Source organism: Prionailurus bengalensis, chromosome B4, assembly GCF_016509475.1.
Source record: "Prionailurus bengalensis isolate Pbe53 chromosome B4, Fcat_Pben_1.1_paternal_pri, whole genome shotgun sequence".
Taxonomy (NCBI): Eukaryota; Metazoa; Chordata; class Mammalia; order Carnivora; family Felidae; genus Prionailurus; species Prionailurus bengalensis.
In genome coordinates this window covers 34,265,768-34,281,179 of record NC_057358.1, presented here as the reverse complement: position 1 = coordinate 34,281,179, position 15,412 = coordinate 34,265,768, and the positions used below count along the sequence as shown (strand labels likewise).

The window sequence follows — 15,412 nt, the reverse complement described above, 5'->3', positions numbered from 1 at the left end:
CATCCATACTTAGCATGTCTGGATGCCCTAGAGCCTGTAATCCTTCCCTACTTCCTGGTGTAACTCCTGTAGGGAGCTGACCTATGCTGCAGCATGTTGTAGACCCTCATTCTACAACCAGGGGTACTCACATTTGCTCTTAATTATTATTGTTTCCTTACTATTGCTTCTTCTATAAAGTGCTGCCATCCTTACTACTCACCTCTAGGAGGCTGTCCCCAACCAGAGCCACTAACAACTGGTGTCCATTCTGCTCCCGCACCAAGGCAGCATTCTCAGAGGCGTACATACAAGTGAAGTCGAACATGGCCACGTCAGGCTGCCCATAGTGATTGATGGCAAAATCCAGAGACGGCAGCTGCTGCTGAGTGGAGAAGTCCGCTGCCTCCCTGGCATAGTTCAGCAGAGCCTCTTGGTCCACGTTCTCCCGGGAAAGCAAGAGCTCTGTGTCGGCATAGTCCTGTCTCCAGAGAGAGAAGCAGCTTGAAAGAGAAGCCCAGCAAGAGCTACACTAAACATGTCAGACATAAGCTAGTTTCACAGCTTTTCCTTTCTTCTTAAAGTGATTTCATATCCCAAAATAAGTCTTCTACACAACTTAAAGAGAAAAGAGGCAGGCTGTTTCCTTCTTTTTTTTCTTTAAGGAGGCTTCACACCCAGTGCAAAGCCCAACGTGGGGCTTGAACTCACAACCCTGAGATCAACACCTGAGATGGGATCAAGAGTTGGACTTTGACTGAGCCACCCAGGCACCCCAGGGTCGGGAGGCTGTTTCTAAAAGTACAGACTTGGGGCACCTGGGTGGCTCAGTTGTTGAGTGTCTGACTTCAACTCACTCATGATCTCACAGTTCGTGACTTCGAGCCCCGAGTTGGGCTCTGTGCTGACAGCTCAGGGCCTAGAGCCTGCTTCGGCTTCTGTGTCTCCCTCTCTCTCTGCCCCTCCCCCACTCGCATTCTCTCTCTCTCTCTCTCTCTCTCTCTCTCTCAGAAATAAAAATTAAAACTTTTTTTAATTAAATAAAAGAGCACAGGCTTTGGCACCTAAAAACACAGTCCTAGCGTTTCCATTTACTTGGAGCAAGTCATATTTCTTTGATTTTGCCCAATCCATCTCTTAGAGTTATTTTGAATACCAAATAAAATAATTTATGTGACGGTACTTTCTAAACTGAAAAGATATTTTATAATTTATGTTATTATTGGCAATCATTATCTTCTGGGTAGCAAACAGCTTTTGGCAACTGGGACCATATACAATATTTAGCACTGCATAATTTATCAAATGCAAAGGGAGTACCCGAAAGCTCCAGTGCCAAAGATATAATGTGGCAGCAACAGCAGTTCCAGGGGGCTGGCAAGAAATAAACTGAAGATGGAACAGAGGTTTTCAAAATAATACATAAGATTCTGAAAGGCTTCAGAGAAACCCAGCAACAAAGAAAAACAACGATGAGAGGAAAACGGGCTTTCCACATAAAGAAGTGAAAAACTCCTTTTCTGTTTTGGGGATTCCTGGCTAACTGAGCCAAATCTTTACTCTTCTAACATGGGGCCTAAGGTTTGTTTCCAAATGTCCCTGATGGTGCTTTAGGCTAGCACTACAAGATGTTAAAAGTCAAAACACAAATACTCAAGTTGGTCCTTGAAACAGTGTTTGTTCAACATTGAGTAAGTGACCACAATGGGTTTAGTACTTAGCAGCACACATAGAAACATGGCCCCTGCCCTCTAAAAAAATAAATGAAAAGCAAGATTATTCCTACATATAGCCATACCTTGGAGAAACTGCAGATTCCGTTCCAGACCACTGTAATAAAGTGAATATCGCGATAGCGAGTCAAATGAATATTTTTGGTTTCCCCGTACATAGAAGTTATGTTTACACTATGCTGTACTCCATTAAGTGTGGAATAGCATTTGTCTAAAAAGAAAACAGCCTACCTTAACTAAAAAATGATTTATGGCTGAAAAATGCTAACCATTATTAGAGGGTTTAGCAAGTTGTAATCACTGATCACAGATCATCATAACAAATGTAATAATGGAAATGTTTGAAATATTGTGAGAATTGCCAAAATACGACACAGAGACACGAAACAAGAAAATGCTGTTGGAAAAATGGCACCAACAGACTTAGTGCAGGATTGCCACAAACCTTTAATTTTGTTAAAAAAAAAAAAAAAAAAGGCAGTAACCGTGAAGCACAACAAAACAAGGTATGCCTATAATTTCAACTGATAACCACAGTTCTGCCTAAGATGGTAGATTTGTCTTAACTTAGTCCCAAGGCATACCACCAGGTTCATTGGCTACTTCTTATTGATAAAGCATCCAACCAAGTATACCTTGCTTATGTTTTTGGCAGAATGGGCTGTACAAACTGCTTTGCCCTATTTCTGCTTATATACATAAAGGAACACAAGGCAGAGAAACAGACACAAGGTCCATGAATGGAAAAGAAACTGTGCTGCAGGCACGTGCTCATTGGCATGCCCCCAACACTGCTCTCAGATAAGGCAACAGTGTAATTCAGTGACATGATTCATTATCATCCTGAAAAGACAAAAGGCATCCTGAAATTCAGCCATGAGTCTGTGGTAAGAACTGTACAGGTCTGAATCAGCACATCTGGTGCTTCTTCTATCCATTTCATCACATGGGGATAGTAATTCTGATTCAGACTGAAGACCAAATAGGACTTAAGAAACTCTCCTTAAAGAGCCACTACTCTGTGGTTCTCTGATTTCATTTTCTGCTCATCATCTTAGGGAATGTCCTACAATTATTCACTTAGAAAAAAGGCTGAGCCAGACCTCTCATCCATTGTTAGATCATGAAGAGGTCAAAATATACCTTGATCCAGTCAGTGTTCCCTAGACTTCTGATAGTTGTATCTGCAGGAAAACCAGAACCATTCTCAGGCTTCCAGGTCAAACTCCCTTCCCCCATACCACCTTCTCCCAAAAGACGACCTATTAACCAACCAATAATCAGTCATACATGGAATTAACTATAACCACAAACCAAATCACCTAAAATTAAACTGAGTATCAGAGATAACTGAAATCTGACATTTGCTTAGAACAATCCAATGGCAGGAGTGGGGAGTGGGGTGAGGTACTACTGAAATAATATTGGCCACATAATTGTTAAAGCTGGAAAATGGGCACATGGGAGTTCATTATACAATTCTCTCTAATTTTGTTTACATTTGAAAGTTTCCATAACAAAAGTTTGGTTTTTTTTTTAAGTTAAACTAAAAAACATTAGAGGAGTTCATGTTCCTAGGAGGTGAGATGGGTGCTCATTTTCATACCCTTGAAGGAAAAACTCATCAGATAATAAAATTCTTTCCCTTAGTGGTCACATTAACTAGTACGACATAAAAAGAAGTTTGAAAGAATACATTACTCACATGCAGTATCACCCCTTTGTCTAGCAAACTCTGCTTTTTGGCTGTCATAACAAAATAGTGTGTATCATCTTTGTAGTAGACAATATTCTCCAAGTCGATACCTGCAACCAGAAAACAAATGTGTCACATAAGGGCTTGCTGAAACGAAGGTACATTAGGGCAGCCAGAAAGTTGTACACAGGCCTACAGAGACAAGGACTGTAAAACTCCAGGAAGAGAACATGAAAATAAAGAGATGTCTGAGCCCAGATTTTCACTTCCTGCATGTTCAGTTCATGAGAAGAGGGGGAACTTTGTTTTATACCTGCACTATCCTATAATTCACTTGATACCCTAAGGTATCCTAAAAACCATGAATAGTAGGCAGAACTATATGGATTTGAAAAAAAAGGAAAGGCTAACTCCTAGTAAGAGGGTTTGGGTTGGTTCTCAGGTTAAACCTCTTAGATAGTCATCAAAGCAACTGGGAAAATCTCTTTGGCTTTGAATAGGACAACTAGATGCCTGGAAGCAGAGTATGAACTACTGACTTTTTAATTCAATTAATCTAAAACATTGATGTAATTAATGGAAAGAAATCATGTTCTAGAAGATGGAACTGAAATTTGCTGCATGTTTTTGTTGGATCAAAAATATCAAAGTTAATGTATTCAAAAGTTATCACACAACAATCTCATTCCTGTCTAGCACATGGTTTACTTCATGCCCAAACTGGACCACAAGACTGTATACTCAAGTGTGTAAAGTCAGGTTCTCAGTGAACCAGAGAACTATCAACCAATAGCTTACTGCATTGAGCACCATCACTCAGAGCCATAACATAGGGGAAGGGCTTGGAGAAGAGCTGGTAGAAGACAGAATGAACCCTTAAAAACAAATAAATAACTAAACCCAGAGCAGCCCTGTCACTGTAAGGAAGACAAAGAACACTAGAGTAGGAGATAGTGATAAGGAAAGCATTATACTAACAACAAAGTATAGAAGTGAAGAAAGAGCAGAGGGGCAAACAAGCAATAATAGCAATGACCACCCACCCACTCTACCAAACCCTCTAAGAGAAGAATCACAAGCAGTTATTTAAATTTTTATCCTAATTGCTTTGGAGGCATCTATACCAACCTGTGGCTTCTCTCAGTTCCTGGAAAAATTTTTGGTTGAAAATAAAAGCCACACCACTGATCTCTTCCACTTTGGCTTCTGCTGTTGTATTTCGGTTAATAAAATTTGCTGTAATGGCAATTGCCAATTTGCCACGAAATTCTTTCCGGCGAAATCCTAGAAGGAAAGACATTTTCAGAGGTGGCCACAGCTTGCTAGAAAAGGAAGATCACTTCAAACAGAAAGGGATGCTGATGAAGACATTAGGGAACATGAGGGATGGGAATCAATGGGAAATTTTTAGGGCAATTCTTCTCTATTTGAAAATAAGGTTTACCTGCCAAAAAATATAAGAGTTCAGGAAAGAAGTCAAAGTCTCCCCCATACTAACAAGCAATATGAAATCTAACTGACCAGAATATTAATTAGTGCAAAGGTTTCCAAAGGAAAGAAAAGAAAAGAAAAGAGAGAAAAGAAAAGCCACCAGCTTACTAAACTTAGATTTAATCCTGCAACCATTTAAAGTCAACCATTTAAAGTACAGCTTATCTCCTAGTGCCCTAACAATTATGTCCTATAAGAAGTAACCAAGTACCAGTTGGCTAGTGGAAGGCTGGGCTTGCTATTCAATTAGTATAAACAGCACACATATGCTGATTTTTAGGAGTATCGATTCTGATGACACAAACTCTCACTCACCCCAGGGTTGGGAAAGGTTACCCTTCCCTCTGCTATGAAGCAGGCAAAGGGGTATTGACAAATACCTTCCAAGGTGTTCCTACGGCCATCCCCTCCGATGATCACTTCAAATTCATATTCTGACACAGGATGGGTTTTGGGGTGGACAAGTGCCCGCCAACCTATCCCTGTGGACCAAAGTCAAAATGAAGGTCATCACCAAGACCATATTCATATACCTAAAACACCTTTAGGTATCAAAGGCAGACTGCACAAAACCCCAAACAGAAAACACTAGGTGTAAAAGCATGAGGTACAAACACCACAGAAAGAAAGAAGTCTTGAAGAAGGCTCACAAAGGAACATTCTCCATCATATGATTTGCAATAATGAATACAAGTGTTTGCAAGAAAGGCCTCCCCATTAAGGCAAAAGTTCCTCAAAAGATATAGTCTGTACAACTGCAGAAGGCTCTTTAACTAGTTCTGAAAATAACCCAGAGATTCTTGTAGTTTTCTCCCTTGATTTCATCTTTTCTCACCCACTCAATTCCCTTTTATCCCTTCTTCATTTGTCCAATCCAACTCACGTTCATTTTCTTGGTCCTCAGGAGGCTGTACAAGGCCTTGGAATTCCACATTGACATGGATCTCAATGCCTAGGATCAAGGCTACTTTCAAAAGTATCAGCTGAAGCTGACGGATACCTGGGGGAACAAAAAGATCATACTAGTGAGGGCACACTGAAAAGAGAGTACCCGTCAGTGATTACTGCTCAGGTGCTCATCTGCCCACCTGTACAGTTTACCCAGATTCTCAAAGTCTCTGTAGCTGGAGACATTTTCCAAACCGTGCTTTACAGCTTCTTTCCTTCTTTTTTAAGGGAAAATAAATCCTCTGCAAGAGATGTTCTAGAGAGACATTCAAGGTCATTCCCACCTCTTGGGTTAGGTGTTCAAAACCACCAAAAGCTCTGAGACAACAGAGATTGCGGACAACAGGAGACTCTCTTTTCCATCTTCCCCTGATTCAGTCAGAGCCACAGTCATCTAACAGCATCTACAATCCTGACAGGACATTGTACCTACCATAAGAGGCAAAAGATGTGCACCCATACGTAGGCTCTCCAGTCTGATACAAAGGGGCTGCACTACTTGAGATTTCCACAGCATCTCCCTTTCATCTTATTATCTCACTCATCTTCACATACTCTATAATTATAAAGTAAGAAGGGGAAACCTTAATCCCTTACCATTCCCCCTCCCACCACTGGTCTACAGGTGCAGAAACTAAGGCTCAAAATGACTGAAAGTCTTGCTCATTATCACACTGAGATTTATTTATTTCATGTCCAATGAATGACTACCAAGTGGTAAGATAAAAACCTGTCCCTAATGTAGGACTCTCTCAGCTCCAAGGCAAATCCTACATAAGGCAGACAAATCCACTGAATCAAATGACCCTTGGTCCTCTCTTAAGACCAAACTCACCTACAGCTTCTGACTAAGCTGGTACATGCAAATCCTCATCTAAGCCATCTCGGTTATTTTCCCCTGCTTACCACAACCACCACCCTTCTGAGTCACACTCCTAAAGGCTCATTAAATCCCATTCTAACACATATCGAATATTTGCAGACAACCGGATTCCAAGATGCTTTACATATTATAGCCCAACAGATGGGCAGAGTACTTCCTCTGCCAGTGGAGTGTGGTAGCTGTTGGCCAATATTTGAAAAGTTGGCACAACTCCCTCAAACAGCCAAAGTTAAGCAGTTTAATGTTTTTTGCAGGACACATCTGGAGGAGCTCAGAACAAGAGTTCCTTGATAAGGCTTTCCTGGAATCATTAACGATGATCAATAAACAAGACTTGAACTTCATAATGTAGACATCATCTGTTCTGAATCACTTTTTAGGTAGGCTGCTTACTCATGAAAACAAAATCCCTGTCTGCATTAACTTGTATTTACTCTATAGGGAAAAGCATGGGCCCAAGCTGAGCTTGGAGATGACAAAAGTACAGCAAGAGCTATCCAGGTTGTAGACCTTATGAAAATCACCTAACCAAACGAATCTCATTACTGATTTGCCACTTACGACAAAATTAGGAGGCTGCTTCCATAACTGTGGCTTTACAGAAATGTGTCCCCATAGCATTTTGTTCTTACATTAGTAGAGTATCTATCATATCACATTAGACAGAGCCTCATGCTTTGTGCTTCTTCCCCTGGACTAAAAACCACCAAAGGGTCAAGGCTCAAATTGGTAGTATTTCCTAGCCTGGCCCCGATGCTGATCCCACCCACTGCAAGTGCTCAGTAAGAGTTCAAGACCTAACTTTAGAAATCCTTAAGCTAAACTCATTTCATAGGAGATAACCCTTGTAGGTAAGAGTCCTAGGTTACAGACCAGTGCATCACAGGTATTTTGACTCCAAGCAGAGTGCATTTTCTATACATTAGATACTAATGATATCAGAACAAACTGGGCTGGATGAGTATGAATTCCTCAATCTGCCCTTTTTACCGAACAAGTGGGTAGAGGTAGGGGTGAGATCTTATAGGGGAACTGGTTTTACTTACTGATATGGTCAATAGCTCCAGCACAGAACTTGCCATAGAACTTCTTGGCACCCAGACCTCGTAGATCATGTATGGTGAATGGCCAGAGATGCAAGACATTGTTGCGGGAGAAGGCATCTCGTTTCTCAATAACAACCACTTTAGCTCCCAATAAGGATAAGTCAATGGCTGTACGGAGACCACAGGGGCCAGCTCCAATGATGAGACACTGAAAAACACAGCTGCTTTCAGGGCAAAGGGAGCACCTCTTAGGAAAGTTCACATTTCTATAACAGTTTCATGGATCACATAACCATCATTCCCCAAAGCCCCCAAACAGGGGTATTCTCCCAAGAAATCTTGGGAGACCCAACTGGGTCACAGGAGACAACCTGCAATGGCTTGAGAGAAAAGCTGGTGATTGTTATGGATACCGGAGACTCTTAACTGTCAGTACTGGACATAAACCCAGCATGTGTTCACCTGTAGATTTGTAATACATTGAAGTGGATCATCATTTCAACAAATGATTTGAAAATCAGATGTCACCTTAATTGACAGGAGAGGATCTTTTGCGAGGTTTCTAAGTCAAGGAGATTTCTGTCCAAAGAGACACAGATTATTAAATACGTAGTTCAGGCAATCTTTTTCTTTTTAATGTTTTATTTATTTTTGAGAGAGAGGGAGAGACAGAGTGCGAGTGGAGGAGGGACAAAGTGGAGAAAGAGAGACATACGGAATCCAAAGCAGGCTCCAGGCTCTGAACTGTCAGCACAGAGCCTGATTTGGGGCTTGAACTCACAAACTGTGAGATCATGACATGAGCCGAAGTTGGACACTTAACCGACTGAGCCACCCAGGTGCCCCATATAGTTCAGGTCAGGCAATCTTAAGAGTCTTGGAATGAGTCTACTACTCAAGGATTCCTAGAAGGCAACTTTCAAGAGCCAAAGTTTTATGTGCTGAAAAGAGTTCTAAAATCACCATCTTTAAACCAAAAATCCAGGAAACTGATCTTCAAGACCCTTATTCTAGAAAGTACTCAGGGTGAGAAAGGACACTTAACTAATTTGTACTCTATTCACAGAAGGGAAAAAAGACATAAAATGTTTCTGGTTTTGAATTCATTTTATTTGTAATAAAATTCCAGAACTCAGTCATAAAAGTCATGCCTCTAAATTTCTTGAATTCTGATGAGTATCTACCCAGATGCAAATCCACTGGAGGAGGTATCCACACAGGGCAAAGTAAAGCTCATGAAAGGACATTAATGATCTAGTCACGAAGTCATCCGCAACTTCATTTCTTTGCTAGCCTGCTCCAAATTTCTCACAAAAGGTGTTTTCACAAAGGAGGAAAGCAGGAAATATATTATTCCTTCTCCACTTCCTTGTACCTACCCCTGCACAGGTGACTGAGTATCTCCCCTGTTTCATGAAAACTCTATTTCTCTAGATTGTGAAGAAAGCAAAAGAAATATTTCGGCTTACAAGGCCTTTGCTTATCAAAACAAATCTTTGGAATACGGATGAAAAGAGGTCTGAAGCTTGCGGCAAATCCCCAAGTTAGCAAATACTATCTATACCTTATCGGTCATAAGTATGCAATAAAGACTTTATAAACATGACATGACAGGTATTACGAAGCCATGTTCAGATAGGATGCTAACAGGGCATGGCTACTTCTTTGCTAAGTGACTTGCATCCTCCTAATAGTGTGAGATTCAAAATAGAGCCTCAGGGAAAAAAAAAGTTCCTATACCACTTGACTTCAGGGTTGTTCAGCTCTTAAAGAGCTGAAACACTGAATGTTCAGTATGTGAATACATGAAGTAAGAACAGGGTCGGGGGTGCCTGGGTGGCTCAGTTGGTTAAGCACTAAGTGTCCAACTCTTGATTTCGGCTCAGGTCATAACCTCATAGTTCACGGGATCAAGCCCTATGTCAGGCTCCACACTGAGTGTGGAGCCTGCTTGGGAGTCTTTCTCTGTCCCTCTCCAACTCGCACACACACTTGCACACGTGAGTTCTCTCAAAATAAATAAATAAACATTTAAAAAAAAAGAATAGGGTCTGGGAAATGGGAACAGTCAACTGAACACAGGTAACGAACCCACAAAGTTTCAACAAGGTAGAAGTTGGACTCTCTGTGATAGGTCTTGGCTAGACTCTGCCTAGTTCTCACCCAGTCTACCTCTACCCAATCCTTTTCTTTGGCCTACCTCTACTCAAAATCTTTTCTTTTCTGGTTTAATCCTTAGGTCAGTGACCCCAAAGCCTGGGAGAAGCCAAACCCTTACCTTGGTGTTAGTGCATGCTTTTCCCTTTTTGTAGTCTTTGTGGCTGCCCCGCTTGTCCAACTTTGCCCACAGGGCTTTGGCTTTCCAGTAGTTAAGCTTGGACTTGAGCTTGTGATAAAAGGAGCGGTAGTCCTTAGGCTTCAGTTCTAGGTGGTCACATAGCTCTTGGAAGGCCTTAAGGGTTCCCTTGCAGGTGGTGGCCTGCACAAACCGGTCAAAGAGGACGTGAGCGCGATTCATGGTCTCATTCTTACTGTCCTCCATGCTTCCCCACTCTCAGCACCCTCAACAAAGGGGGCAATGGGATGGCTGTTGATCCACCCGATTCCGTCACATTAATCTAACAAAAATAAAGAAAAAAGAATGGTTAGCAAATCCAAATGCCTACCTACAAACATTTGCTTTTCTTTTCTTTTTAAATGTTTATTTTTGAGAGAGAGACAGAGTGCAAGAGAGGGAGGGACAGAGAGGGGGAGACACAGAATCCAAAGCAGGCTCCAGGCTCTGAGCTGTCAGCACGGAGCCTGATGAGGGGCTCGAACCCACAAACCATGAGATCATGACTTGAGCTGAAGTTGGACACTTATCCAACTGAGCCACACAGGCACCCCGTACCTACACACATTTTCTAGGATATGTACCTCTTTTTCAAAGTGGAGTTCCTAAGTGTCATATTCATTCAACAAATGTATATCCTATACCTTTTTGTTTTAAATTTTTTTTCCTTTAACATTTTTATTTATTATTAAGAGACAGAGAGACACAGAGCATGAGTTGGGGAGGGGCAGAAAGAGAGGGAGACACAGAATCCAAAGTAGGCTCCAGGCTCTGTGCTGTCAGCACAGAGCCTGACATGGGGCTTGAACTCACAAACTGTAAGATCATGACCTAAGCTGAAGTCGGTCACTTAACCAACTGAGACACCCAGGTGCCCCTACCCTATACCTTCTACATGCCAAGCACTATCTCAGACACTGGGGATGGAAAGATGAGTAAGACAGTGTTTGCTTTCAAGGATCTTACAGTTCAGTGGGTGAGACAGATTAATAAACAAAATGTTAAATGTACTGGGGCGCCTGGATGGCTCACTTGGTTGAGTGTCCAAGTCTTGATTTGGGCTCAGGTCATTATCTCATGGCTCATGAGATTGAGTTCTACATTGGGTTCTGCACTGACAGTGCAGAGCCTGCTTGGGGATTCTCTCTCCCTCTCTCCCTGCCTCTCCTTGGCTCGTGCACACGCACATGGGTGCATGCACAGTCTCTCTCAAAAACAAATAAATAAACTAAAAAAAAAAAAAAAAAAGAATGTTAAATGCACTATGCTACGTGTCATTAGAATGAGAGAGGCATGAGGGATTTGGTAATATAGAAGATAAGAACCTAATTGCAGTGGGTCCTTGTTGAAGATGAACTTCTGAAAGGTGACAGCTGAGTCTTTCAGGATAAATCAGTGTAGCCAGGTGGGGAAGAAGTGTAGAATGTGGAAAAGGAAATAAAATAGGAAGGCTTATGAGTGAGTGACTCTTACAGATGAAAGACTCCAGAATGATTTCCAGGTTTCCAGCTAAGGCAACTGAGTAAATGGTGGGCCAGGCCAATGGATTAAAAATAGAACTCATCTGTGAGGGTAGAGTGGTGAGATCCCTTTTGGCCTGTTACATGTGAGCTGCCTTGCAGAGGTTCTCATTAGGCAGTCAGGTATGTATTTGTAGCTCAGGGGAGTAGCTGGGGATGAACGCCTAGACTGGGGAGTCATTAGCATACAGGTGGTAGTTGAACCTACAAAAGTGGTACAATCACACAAGGAGAGCCCATGGCAAGAGAGAGCCAAGAGCTCTGGATAAAATCTGGGACTCATCAACTTGTAAGGAATTGGCAGAGAAAGAAGAGCTCTCTAAAAATATTATGAGGCACAGTGGAGAGAGGTCTGAAGAGAACCAAAGGGCAGTTTCCTAGCAGTCTAAGAAGCACAAAGTTCAGAAGTGTTAAAGTAAGTAGGTATTCAAATGACTGAAAAAGTCCTGCTGCTACACATGATACATGGCAGGGTGGGAAGATTTTATAGCCATTCCATTTTGCCCACAAACATATTTGACAAAAATGATAATGTCTACCCGTTCCATTTATCCAAAACATCTACACATCTACCATCCTATGTTTGCTGGCTAGAACCTTAAGATGGGAGAAGACCCTTTACATGCTCTTTTAATGCACTCACTTCCTTGGGTCTGTTTCATCATTTTTGTAGCACATTTTATTTATCATCACTACTTAGACCTATTATTGGGAGGTAGGAGGCAAAGGGCCGAAGACCAAAGAACAAAGAAGCAGACCAGAGCAAGGAGACAAGCACTAACACAGCGCTGAACCCCCCTGTGACAGATATTGGTTGCATGACCCTGGACAAGTCACTTTGTCTCACCAAGCCTTGATTTTCCCTTGTGTAAGATGAAGTTATACTGGATGTTCTCTAAACTCCTCTTCCAATTCTCAAGTTTTCTGAGTTTATTAGTGAGGAAATACTCATGGTCACAGTACTCACCTCTGGTGTTCTAGTCAGAATGCTCCATCATAGGCATACCACCAATTTGCTGTTAGTGTGACAAACAGGACTGTACTGAAACTTTGCTTTAAAGAGGACTTAGTCTATACTACCCAAAACAATCCACACATTCAATACAATCCCTGTCATCATAACACCAGCATTCTTCACAGAGCTAGAACAAACAGTTCTAAAATTTGTATGGAACCAGAAAAGACTCTAAATAGCCAAAACAATCTTGAAAAAGAAAACCAAAGCTGGAGGCATTATGATTCCGGACTTCAAGCTGTATTACAAAGCTGTAATCATCAAGGCAGTACGGTACTGGCACAAAAACAGACACACAGACCAAAGGAACAGAATATAGAATCCAGAAATGGACCCACACATGTGTGGCTAACACATCTTTGATGAAGCAGGAAAGACTATCCAATGTTAAAAAGACAGCCTCTTCAGCAAATGGTACTGGGAAAACTGGACAGCGACATGCAGAAAAATGAACCTGGACCATTTTCTTAGACCATATACAAAAATAAACTTGAAATGGATGAAAGACCTAAATATAAGACAGGAAACCATTAAAATCCTAGAGGAGAAAATAGGCAACAACCTCTCTGATCTCAGCTGCAGCAACATCTTACTAGACATGTCTCCAGAGGCAAGGGAAATAAAAGCAAAAATGAACTATTGGGACCTCATCAAGATAGAAAGCTTCTGCACAGAGAAGGAAACAATCAACAAAACTAAAAGGCAACCAACAGAATGGGAGAAGATATTTGCAAATGGCCTATTGGATAAAGAGTTAATATCCAAAATCTATAAAGAACTTATCAAACTCAACACCCAAAAAACATATAATCCAGTGAAAAAATGGGCAAAAGACATGAACAGACACTTTTCCAAACAAGATATCCAGATGGCTAACAGACACATGAAAAGATGCTCAGTATCACTCATCATCAGGTAAATACAAATTAAAACCACAATGAGATATCACCTCACACCTGTCAGAATGGCTAAAATTAACAAGTTAGGAAACAACAGATGTTGGCAAGGATGCAGAGAAAGAGAAACACTTTTGCACTGCTGGTGGTAATGAAAACTAGTGTGCCCACTCTGGAAAACAGTACAGAGGTTTCTCAAAAAATTAAAAATAGAGTTACCAGTCGTACTATTAGGTATTTATCCACAGGGTATAAAAATGCTGATTCAAAGAGGCACATGCACCCAATGTTTATAGCAGCACTATCAACAATAGGCAAATTATGGAAAGAGCCCAAATGTCCATTGACTGACAAATGGATAAAGATGTGGTGTACGTACACACACACACACACATACACACACACACACACACACACACACACACACACACACTGGAATATTACTTGGCAATCAAAAAGAATTAAATTTTGCCATTTGCAACAACGTGGATGGAACTAGAATGTATTACGCTAAGCAAAATAAGTCAGAGAAAGACAAATACATGATTTCACTCATGTGGAATTTAAGAAACAAAACAGATGAACATAGGGGAAGGGAAGAAAAAATAAGATAAAAACGGAGGCAAACCGTAAAAGACTCTCAAATATAGCAAACAAACTGAGGGGTTGCTGGCAGGGCGTTGGGTGGGGAGGATGGGCTAAATGGGTGATGGACGTAAAGGAGGGCACTTGTTGGGATGACCACTGGGTAAGTGATGAATCACTAAATTCTACTCCTGAAACCTTTATTACACTATATGTTAACTAACTTGGATTTAAATAAAATTTAAAAAATAATTATAATAAAATAAAAAATAAAGAGGTCTTATTCTTGGAGATGGGGGAAGACAGAGGAAGGGAGCTGTTGATCCATTGTGGTCAGGAGGGGTACAGAAGCAAGAAGTGACTCATTATTTAGGGAACCAACCCAAGAGCACTAGGAGCCACCAAACTGTATTGCTGATTAAATCAATTCTCAGAAGGCATCAAGTTCCAGACTGACATGGAAGAGACCAATCTTCTGTCCTAAAGCTCTTATACTGGGTAAGCCTCTGAGCAACAGAATACCCCTTCGTGAAGTAGAAATAACATCCTGCTTCTCTCTACCATGATATTATAAGGCTAAACCAATAAACCAAATCAACTGGAGATGTATCTTAAGTATCATGGGAGAAAGTAATAACTACATAAGAACTGACATTTTCCCTTTATATCAACAGATACGACAGTCTTCATATACTATGGAGGCCGAGTTGAAGATGGTAATTCTTTACCTGGAACACACGGACTCGGCTTCTCATCTCAGATATATACTTACTCAACAACCTCTCCTGGTTCTGGATATAAAAACTACACTGGTAAAAAACATAACTTGTCTCAATAACCACATGGCCAAGAGTCCATCAAGAGATGGAATTAAATAGAACTAACCTCTAGTCCCCTCTAAATAAAAATTTATTCTAGGTAACAGTAAGCAGCAAGAGAAATATTTTAAAGTTCCTAAAAAGAGCCCACTCTTTTTCTTATATGCCAAGGCTTATCTTAGAAATGGTACAGTATCTGGTTGGCTCAGCTGGTCGAGCATCTGACTCTTGATTTTGGCTCAGGTCATAATCTCCCAGGGTTGTGGGATTGAGCCCTGTGTTGGGCTCGGTACTGGGCGTGGAGCCTGCCTAGGGTACTCTCTCCCTTTCTCCCTCTCCTTTTGCCCCTCTCCCCTGCTTGTGCTCACTCTTTCTCCAAGAGAGAGAGAGAGAGAGAGAGGAGAGAGAGAGAGAGAGAGAGAGAGAGAGAGAGAGAGAGAGAGAGAGAGAGAAATGGGACATATTCA

At 41.3% G+C, this 15,412-nt stretch overlaps 1 protein-coding gene across 23 annotated transcripts in view; it reads right to left on the bottom strand.

The window, feature by feature from the left end:
- Window positions 1–15,412, bottom strand: part of MICAL3 (microtubule associated monooxygenase, calponin and LIM domain containing 3) — a 229,304-nt gene that overhangs the window by 113,888 nt on the left and 100,004 nt on the right. For all 23 annotated transcript variants that reach the window (XR_006294767.1, XR_006294768.1, XM_043564904.1 and 20 more), the window contains exons 2-8: window positions 10,055–10,394; window positions 7,777–7,984; window positions 5,783–5,899; window positions 5,280–5,381; window positions 4,537–4,692; window positions 3,418–3,518; window positions 203–460 (exon numbers count right to left, since the gene is read on the bottom strand). Coding sequence is in view for 21 of the 23 variants with exons in the window: in XM_043564904.1 (XP_043420839.1) it covers window positions 203–460; window positions 3,418–3,518; window positions 4,537–4,692; window positions 5,280–5,381; window positions 5,783–5,899; window positions 7,777–7,984; window positions 10,055–10,318 (1,206 nt within the window). In the remaining 2 variants the exon portion in view is untranslated. The remainder of the gene's footprint in view (window positions 1–202; window positions 461–3,417; window positions 3,519–4,536; window positions 4,693–5,279; window positions 5,382–5,782; window positions 5,900–7,776; window positions 7,985–10,054; window positions 10,395–15,412) is intronic.